The sequence below is a fragment of the Spinacia oleracea genome, chromosome 4, assembly GCF_020520425.1.
Source record: "Spinacia oleracea cultivar Varoflay chromosome 4, BTI_SOV_V1, whole genome shotgun sequence".
NCBI classification, from domain to species: Eukaryota; Viridiplantae; Streptophyta; class Magnoliopsida; order Caryophyllales; family Amaranthaceae; genus Spinacia; species Spinacia oleracea.
The window spans coordinates 175,987,053-175,997,530 of record NC_079490.1 but is presented as its reverse complement, the minus strand read 5'-3'; the positions used below and the strand labels follow the sequence as shown (position 1 = coordinate 175,997,530).

The 10,478-nt window shown below is 34.3% G+C and overlaps 1 protein-coding gene across 1 annotated transcript; it reads right to left on the bottom strand.

Moving 5' to 3' along the window:
* Window positions 1-639: 639 nt before the first annotated feature.
* Window positions 640-10,024, bottom strand: LOC110800172 (uncharacterized). Its single transcript, XM_022005460.2, has 14 exons — window positions 9,702-10,024; window positions 9,115-9,252; window positions 8,959-9,040; window positions 8,083-8,159; window positions 7,589-7,689; window positions 4,860-4,989; window positions 4,327-4,443; window positions 4,111-4,196; window positions 3,246-3,312; window positions 2,654-2,732; window positions 1,760-1,851; window positions 1,488-1,631; window positions 1,288-1,361; window positions 640-1,154 (listed from the first exon to the last, which is right to left on the bottom strand). Exons 1-13 carry the CDS (start codon window positions 9,846-9,848, stop codon window positions 1,326-1,328), a joined length of 1,296 nt encoding a protein of 431 aa, XP_021861152.1. The 5' UTR covers window positions 9,849-10,024; the 3' UTR covers window positions 640-1,154; window positions 1,288-1,325.
* Window positions 10,025-10,478: the final 454 nt, after the last annotated feature.

The following is a 10,478-nucleotide window of genomic DNA, read 5'->3' as shown; positions in this document are numbered from 1 at the left end:
TAAACTTGAATGCCCTTGATCATTCTACAATTTAAATACAACTTAAATAAGATAAGTTCAGGGACAATAAGATAAGGTGAGGTAAATATTACATAAGGTAATACTATAAGTTTCAATAAGATAAGATAAGGGTCAATAAGATAAGATAAGATCAATAAGATAAGATAAGGGTCAATAAGATAAGACAAGTTCATGGCCAATAAGATAAGTGAAATTCAGGTGAAGAGAACAGATATTCATGGTTCGGGTTGCGGCATGGCGGATTGTTATCGGGTATCAGATCTTAATCGGGTTAATATTTTCGAGACAGTTCGGGTTCGGATTGAATGTTATCGAATCAGATCAAGTTTCGGGTTCCAGCTCGCGGGTTATTAACGGTTTGGGTTCTTAACGATCGAATTAACCCAACAGGTTCAACGATTCGGGTTGAGAATTGACAACTTTAGGTATTTCGGTATGTTACATGATTAGTAATCAAGTTCAAAACTTAAGTGTTAGGATATGCGTGTATAAAACAGATATTCATCACAATTCGTAGTTTAATAACCCAAATTTTCCTCATATTAGCATCATATAAGTCAAGTACATGTATACAAATGTGGCTGGAGGAAGCACTTAAGGGAAATAAATCTAAAAATGTCTGGATAAAATCGTATTATCATGTGGTTTGATTATGGTAATAATAATGTTATATACATCCATCGCCACAAATAATTGAATATATTTAATTTAGCCTACTCAAAATCTATCTTATCGTAGTAGCTCTTAGATATTAGACCTCGATCTTTATGTACATTCCCCATCTCATTTCTGCTCTGTCAATGGTTTGCAACTTGCACGACTGAAAATTGTGTCCATGAACCACCTCTGCCCATATTTCATTCCTTCCCCTGAAACCCAAAACCTATCAGGAGGATTCATCTGGCTTAGAATACAAAATCCCCGGAAACAAGACGTAACAATTTTGCATCAACAGAGCTGGAAATTGCATGATTTTCGTGTTTTTACTGTGGCAATGCGTCTCACGTGTAAAAACAATACCAATAGAAGCTTCAGTGAAATTATCGTATGGAACATCTATTGAGCAGTTGAATTAATCCATGGTTTTGTTACACCAAGCCTCTCCAATCTCTGGTCGAAGAATTGCAGTTGCACTGCACAGATTTTAAGATAATAAGCCTATGCTGAAATTATCGGGGAGGTGAAAGCAAAAATTCAGAACATAAAGTGAAGTTCAGCAAAAAATTCAAATGATAAACGAAAAAGAAAAACTAGAGCAGGACTTACCGTAAAGAATGAGGGAGTATAGTTAAAAAAGTAAAATGTCATTGCGAGACGAAGAAGCTTATAACCCAATGAATCTGTTGGACAGAAAATTACAAAGTCAGTAAACATATATAAACGAAAAACCATTACTGCTCTTATCCTCCATTAACTTCACATATAAACATCACAAGTTCCAAATATGTCAAGGATGCTGAACTTACAAGATTATTTTCAGGTGTTCTCCAATAGAATCCTTGCAGCAAAACAATAGCTATATTTGAAGTCAATAGGACGAAAATGCTCAAAGCATGAACTCCTATCCACTCCAATACAACCGTTAGCCACCTGTATTTCCAAACATCTACCTGCAGAAAACCAACATAATCCAATCATTGTTCGTGCTTGTCATTTATACACAAGTAAAATTCAATTCAAAAATTCACAAAGCTTCTGCACTACTGAACCAAAAAAACTACATATGTGAGCAACCTACCAATAAATAAAACATGCAAAATATGAATCCTGCGCAAGCTGAAGTAACAAGGACATAACTGACTGTAAACAGCGATTTATTCACGGGAATACCTGAAAGTAACACAGACAAATATAGTGTTAGAAGATGAGGGATGTAAACAAATTCTACTTCATAAATTTATCTAGGATATGTTTTTTTTATCAAATACTACAAATTAATCTTAACTTGGGGTACAGAGAAATTTAGCGCAAACTGAAGTTAAAACCTTGTGCCCCAACCTCTATCACTCTATCCTTTCAAGAATCCAATATACTTCGTACATGAGTTATATATTATAGACAATATGGAGATAATTGATCTGACCTCTTGTCCACTCCATGAGTTATATATTATAGACAATATGGAGTGGACAAGAGGTCAGATCAATTATCTCCTCGCACTTGTTGGTGGTAATAGAAGTCCTTTTTGACAGGTGTCTATGGTAAATACTAGTTAACCTCAAGTATCTCTTTTTCTTCATGAATTTTCATTACTATCCATCACCAATTGAGAAGGTGGTATTTGGTGGTAAATTGGTTTATTAAGAAAACACAGGTTTGGTGATAGGACTGCATTACCATGGAAATGATACTTCCACAGCAAAATTACACCTAAAAACCATTCGCATTACCGCAATTGGTTTACCACCTAACAAAAGGACGCAAATGTCGAAACCATTTTCCTATTGATGTTCTACTGTAAAAAGCACTAAATATACTTTGTTCATTCTTTTAGAAGTTCATTAAAACTAACACCAACTAGAAAAATCAAGTGCCTGTGCTTCTTTTCCACTTCAAATTCTATTCGAGAAATCTCAGGCATTCATGCAACTTTATTAAAAAAAATTAAAATTGAAGATTTAGGTGAACGTACCCATGAAAGAAAGGTATAGTCCAAGGATGAAAGTGAAGATTGAAAGCATGGACCATCTGTGCAGCCTCTCTTTGTGATCCTGAAATACAATATTGAAACTTTGTAAGTTCCACATAGTTGAGGCAATACATATAATCCCAATACAACATTATCAAAAAAAATGACACCTCAGATTATCCATCTTTAACGGTCTACATATATCTTTTTAAGTTCTTAGTGTTAACCCAAACAGCTCACCACGCACGCACAAAAAGTAAGTCAGAAAAACGGTGAGAGTCGTGAGACATAACTTTCGTCAAATTTTGAATTCAGTTATCTCCCTTCCACTAATCATTCCAACTCATCAAATAGCCAACCCCCACAAACCCCAATTTCACCCATCAAGTCCTTGTATATTGCACAAGACAGAAGGGAAAAAAACGTACTCCGTACAAAGAACAATTACTTTACCCGTTTCCCAAGCTACCCAGCTCTGGGTCTTAGCAGGGCAGGGGATACTAAAGGTAGGTGGCATTAACCCCTTATTTTCTTTTTTGGGGGAGGGGGGGGGGGGGTAAAATCAGGATGTAACTTTAGAATTTTGAGGTTTTACCTGAGTTTGTACAAGAATGTGACCAAACTGGAGTCCAATAATGCAGGTCAAAGCAGCAGTAAGGGAGCTGTCACAATAACTAGTGTTAATGTCTTACATAAATACTCAAAATAATCAAGCACTAAAAAACACTTCCAATACTTATCATGTGAAAAAACCTTAACCAGTAAAAAAATTCTTAACATATTTGGCTATACTTGTCTTCTCAGATCAACCAAAAGCAACGAATATGCAGAGATAATCTATTTGATTGGACACAAACTTTATTTGTTCTTTTGGAAACATATATCTCACTGAAAACATGAGAACGGTAAGGCATTACTTTCTGCAGCATAATATAAAGTTTACACATAGTAATAGAAGAGCCCATGCTGGAGCCTGGAGATCTAATCTTTGACACAGAACTACATGTTTGGTTAAAACCATGAACATTCTTCTCTCCCCGCCCCCCAACCCATCTCTCTCATCTCCTTCTTAAATCTTTTTATCTGATAAACAAGTGATCTCTTTGGACTTTTTATCTGATAATCTATTTGGACTATTTGCCTGTATCCTTTATAAATCATGGATTTTGACCTTTTTGTCATTAACTTCTTTAGTTTAAATCTCACTTGAATATACTATACAAACCTAAAGATCTCCTTACAGTCTAAATCAAGAAACTGGGACATTGTCGAAGATGGGAACCCCCGGTCCTCAGTAAATTAATTTTCAGAGAAAATTTGTACTGCTAGTTGCTCCACTAGCCATCTTGTACGACTGTTCTATTTCATTATTTGATGTTGTATGCCTTCCATATATGATAAAAGTCCAAAACCAGTACAGAAAATAAAAAAATGTAGACAAAAGGGAAAAAATGTTTTACCCCAAAACTCCTTCCGGATCAAAAGGAGCATGGCACCATGAAGGTGAATCTTCGGGTACTAGGCCATCCTTGGATTTATTACACACCTGCGATGAAAACCAACATTAAAAAAAGAAAAAAAGAAAACAAAAAAAAGAAAAAAAGTAAAAGAAAAGACAAACTGCTTTCTGTGAATTGCACAAAAGTGAAATTGAGTTACAAATTTTCAAAAGGTACCTTCAAGTTTTGATATGCAGGCTTCATATAGAGATGATCAATACCAAGAATATAGCGGTCAATCATTCCAGCTGAATTGCAAGCAGGGCTAAGATTACCTCTCCGTCCACAATTCACCTGACAAAAATTCAAATGGTAGGGATCTGAGATCGATGGTACTTTTCACATACAAACAAGGGTTCCACCTCCACCAAGATGAGGACATGATATATTGATATGCATAAATAAAAGTGATTTAGAACAGAAAGGTACTATGACTAATTTATATTAGAAGTATAATTACAGTGGGGGAAGTTCTCATTAGTGTAAAACATCAACGAAATTAGACTAACAATTACATACTTTCTCCATTCTGATTTCGATTAACTTTTTAGGATAAATTTTCCTAAAAAGAACCACATACTTTGAGTTCCATTTTTTAAGTTTCGAACTTACGTATACACTAACTCATTAGGTCATGCCTTCACTTTCATCCTAAGAATCTCTATAGAGACAAAGAATAGAGGGGGGGAAAGAAGTTGCCAAAGACTCACCTTGTAGACATGGGTACCATTTGCTGCAGGCAAAGCCAAACCTGTGTTTGACGTATTTATTTCCCAGTCAGGAACATATAAGCCATACAGAAGTCCAATATATACAGATGACAAAAGCAAAGCAACACACCTACATGAAAAAATTGCATCAGCATAAGCAGTGAGTTGTAATAAACTAATAAATATATAATCAACTACTCCCTCCGTCTCTTTTTGTCTTTTATGTTTGGTATTATGCACGCGATTTAACGACTAAATAATGTGTATTGAGATTCCTCTATTTTTTTTATTTAGATAAGGCAAATTACGTTTATTTATAATGTTTTCACTTATCAAAAATCTGACATTGGGAAAATGGGAAAGATTTAATGCCCCAATAAAACAGTAAGAGATTAAATGCCCAATGAATTTAATTGGTTAAAATAATCCTTGGGCACAAATTCTGGTAGAATATTAAGGTATTTATGTGATAATATAAAAGGAAATATTATTCACCCATGTAAAGAACATTTTGGGACACCCAAAACGGATACGTAAAACACATTTGGGGACAGAGGGAATAAATAATTGGTTCCAAGTGAATGTTCCAATTTCAATGAAAATTTCTTTAAAACTTAACCTAAAATTATTCTAATGTAAGGTCTTTGAAAAAGAGGTCACACTGACTATCTTTAACCACACAACTATAACTAAGAGAATTGCAATGTCTAAAATATCGTATAACAATGAACATGTATTGCATGCAGAGTAGCATGATATCCAAGTCTACATAGGATCTGTTATCTTCGCCTATTTTCAGAAAGATATTACTTTTTCTTATTAGAATCATAGTAGATCTAATTTTTGCTAGCTTAATTATCTTTAATTTTGTATTAATAAAAATTATGGTGATTAGATATTTGAAAAATACACATTAAGACAATCTAATAAGATCCCCCGCTGGGTACTGTTCTTTTCCTACGGAGTAATATTTTAATCAACACCATATCTAAACTTATTAAATTTATATGAGAACACCTTATTTCTAAGCCTTCGGTCAAAACTTACTATTAAAACAATGATTTGGAGATCACAATGGATGCACCTATCTCTAGATGCATGCAACCACATTACCATACTCACATGCTCTACACACAAACGTGTGAGCGTTTTTGAAGTGAGGGTATACAATATTCCTAGGTGCGTATAAAATACTTCAATGCATTGGAGCTCTTGATGTCAATTTGATGATTAACAAGTTAATAATTTCCTAAAATCTATTAAAGCTCGTATCAAAGAAGCTCAACAACTCACCCTCATTTTTCAAGTGATACAAATAAATAGTTTACTTGCAAAAGCTATTTTCAAAGCTTTTAATAACAGCAAAGTTTTAGGTCTAAATGTACCTTTTCACTTGAATCTATTTTTTGACACGTTCCAGTATTTTGATCAAAGTCCTTAGAGAATAACATAATATATAGCTTTGAGTATGCGCATTAAAAAACACTTAAAGCTATTAAACAACTAGGGAGATCTAAATTTTAACTGCGTCAAAAAGTGTTGGCCATGCATACCTAGCTAGCTAATTCTCCTAATTCCTAAAGCACCCGGTATTAGTTCTAACAGTAACTAACAACTCTCTGGAAGTCCCAAAACTCCAAGGAAAAATTGACATAAATAATCCCACCTTTCACTCATCTTCTCAAAATAATTCCAACTTTGGATTATTTTAGAATAATCCAAACTTTAGGGGTTACCTTCTCAAAATAATCCAAACTATCAATTTCCCTATTTACAATAGACCCAAAATGGATTAGTAATGACAAGAAAAAAAGACTTCGGATTATTTTGAGAAGGTAACCCCTAAAGTTTGGATTATAAAATAAACCAAAGTTGGGATTATTTTTAGAAGATGTGTGAAAGTTGAGATTATTTATGTCAAATTTTCCAAACTCCAAGCATCCAAAAGTAGTGAAGCATTCACAATAATCCATAGCCCTAAACGTGAAATATATAAAAAATGCGGAGACTTACGCCTAGAAAATGTTCCTCTTACTAAAAAAGAAATATTTACAAAGAGGTCGGCAATATTTATTCACAAGGTAGGGTACTTTGGACCAAAAGTCCAAGATTTGGCATTGAAGAAAAAGAAGGCAAAAAGCATTCCACCCGAGTAACCAAAAAGAATTACCACAATGCCTAAGAAAGTGTATTAGTATTGTACTATTGTACATCCGACTAAATTCCCCACGAGTTATAAATGTGTGTTTAGTTCATACCAAGACCGGAAAATAAAGTAAGTAAGATAACCGTGTGCAGACTGTAAACGCAAGCTATCAATTTACACAAGGGACATCAAACACAACCGACAGAGCAACAGCGAAGGAGTATCTTATTGTGAATGTATTGTAAGATATTTCATCACAGATTCACAGGTTCTTCATAGAAATGCGAATTTCCCTGATTTCATTTTAGACATTACTTTGAGCTATAATTAAATAATTAGTCTGTATTCCTCAACTTCTGTTTTAGAACACAGTTCTGATTAGTATACTCAGTTTCTATTTTACTTTACATGATCAGATGAAAGGTCCCTTAGATCACAATTATAGGTTCAAGTTACAAGATTAAGCACACAAGTTGTATAAATAACCTAGGCATCTTAACATACTCCATATATCAGTAATACCACCTACAGTCCATATATCAGTGTTCAAGTTTAATGAGTCGAAATAGGTAGACAATCTTACCACTGCCAAAAGTAGGTTTTTACGATACCAAACTTTCTCCACTTCTGACATGGAAGCCAAATCTCACATAAAGCAGCAACTAGGTATGCAATAGATATCCGCTGAACAAATGAAAAAAAGCACAATCAATTCCCAATTCAAGATTAAAAGTTTCATTTTTCAAAAAACTGAACAGTGATAAGTTTAATAACATTAGAGCTATTTCTAGCCCTCCTATTCTCCTATCTTAAATGTTCAAATAGCTTTTACAAGATTAGTCAAACACTGAGGCAGGTCATTGACTCCCTTAACAGATACGGAGTACCAACCAACTTCCTTATGAGAGCAAAAAAGCATAATAAATGCCTGTTTAACTATGGGTCAACTTTCAGTCATAAGAAAGCAACGAGGACAGCTGTGCTCATTACATCTGCAAGTAGCAACCTTCTAGCACTTATTAACAGGCCTAAACTAGTATAAGCCACTTAACAAATTTTAATGTAAGTTTAACAAACCTGCAAGATGCCCATAGAGCGTAATCTCATCATATCAACACCGTATGTTAATGACTTGGCCCCATGAAGATAACCACCTGAAGTGCATCCAACAACAATGTTAGGTTCAGTGTAACGTCTTTGTTGGTTGTTAACACATGGGTTGGGTTTCAAATAATTAAATGTAATAACTCGTGATTTCAAAGAAACATTGAATGAAGAGCAATATAGAAAAATGGTCAAAACAATTTTCCCAAGTTTTAATGAGTAAATAATACAGATGGGAATATAATAACGTAGAGAAACACACAAAAAGAAGTTGATCCAGACCCATAATGATTCATCATTTAGTATACGAAGTATTAATATTTCAAATTCAATCCGGTAGTACACCTAGAGCTAGACCAAATGACTTTTTTTTGCTCAGTTGATCATCCGAGCACAAGACTGAGGTTACGATGGTAATACGGATCCATGGATCCAAGTCTAAAGATATTTTTTGCTCATTTAATCATCTGATCACAAGATTGAGGTTACGACAGTAATACGGTTCCTTGGATCCAAGTCTTAACGATTGCAGCAAGAAAACAAGTCAACTACTTGAAACGGAGAAACATGAACTATTATCTTTTGACCTCATTAGGCTATAAAAGTCAAAATTTCAATGGATGAAGTCATTCATTTACAAGTATACGAAAGCATGATTCCAAAAAGTTATTTGTCCTTAATAAGTAAGCAGCATTAAATTGTCTCTTCTAACAAAATTGTTCTTGAGAGTTGAGTTCGTTTTAACCAATACCAAAAACTTAATGAGCATTCAATGAAGCAAACTCGGTAATTTGATTGTAATAATACGCCGACATTTAATGAAATAGGTGCGTCAATTATATTGTTTACCTTGCAGAAAAACGCCTAAAACAAATAATTTCACCGCCCTCATTATTGCCTTCTTTGTCGCGTCCATTCTATCCCCAACTTTCTGAAAAACAACCCAAACAATTACAGCACTACAAAAATAACCATACGCAAGCAACAATGATAATCTTAATTTACCTTGTAAGCAATAGCAAGTGAAAGTCCAGCGATGAAGAGAAAGAAAGGCATAACAAAATCAGCTAAATGCAATCCATGCCATGGCGCATGCCCTATTACCGGAAATACTGGTCCTCCATAATCAACCACCATCATCAGCTGGAAAATTAATTATGAACAAGCAGAAAAAATCAAGTTAGCAATTTTTCGAATTAATTTCCTCAATATTTGCATCTTAACATATTTTTAAAGAGTTTCCATTAATTAGAAAATTAGAAAAAGATCGTCAATTTGTATCGAACAAAGTAACAAATCAATTATAACAAAATTGTTTTCTTCCTACAGTACATAAATCCAGAAATAACAACAAAGAAATCCTTTTTGTTTTCGATAAATTCCGCAATATTCACATCTAAAAACAAACAAAATCAATACTCATTGTTTCAAAACAATGAGAAAATTCGTCAAATTGTACATAAATCATGAATTTCACGGACAATTAAAATCATGGAGTAGAAACAAAGAAATCGCGAAATCCGAAAAAGAATAAAGGCGATCAAAGCAATGCGCCAATGCAGACAAAATTAAGCAACAATGAAGGAACATACGAAGACGCAGAGGCCGCGGAAAACGTCAAGAGAAGCGACGCGCGCGGTTTTAGATTTTCCGGCGACGTTCATCGGAGGAGGAGCCGGCGGCGGAGATAACGACGGAGGTTGTTCGATGTCGTTGTGAAGAGGCGTGTACTCCGCCATTAAAATCGAAGGTTGCGGAGGAGAGAGAAAAAGGGGGGGAAATCAGGGAGGAGAGAGAAAGACGGGGAGAGTAGAGTGAAGGAGGGAAGGTTGGAGATTGATATAAAAAGAACGCGAGATGCGTGTAACTGGCGATTGGAATATTACGGGATGCTATAAGTTCTTGATCCCCCAACCTTTTATGAATAAAGAAGAAAAAGGAAAATATAAACACTTTTATCCGAAAACAAAATAAAATTGGGAAATATTAGATTTTGTTTTTTCTTAGGGAAATATAGGGTTTTGTAGTGGGGCAGAAAAAGAAATAATTCATATAAACTATTAAAAATAAATGGAAATATTTCGTGGAGGGAGTTGAATAGTTGATAATCTTTTAAGTAAATTTTGTGATCTTTTTTATTTTGGTGGTGGTAGAGTCATGTTGAACTTCCAATTTCCATTACTATCTTTTTAAAAAGGAAGAAGATAAAAAGTTGGGTGTTTATCTTATTTTAATATTATTTTATATTTTATATTGATTTGGAATAGGCTTCTACTTCGTAGTAATATAAGTTCTTCGTATTTACGTATTTGGAATATGATACGGAGTACCAACATAATATAGAAAAGTAAGGAAATCATATCTGTATA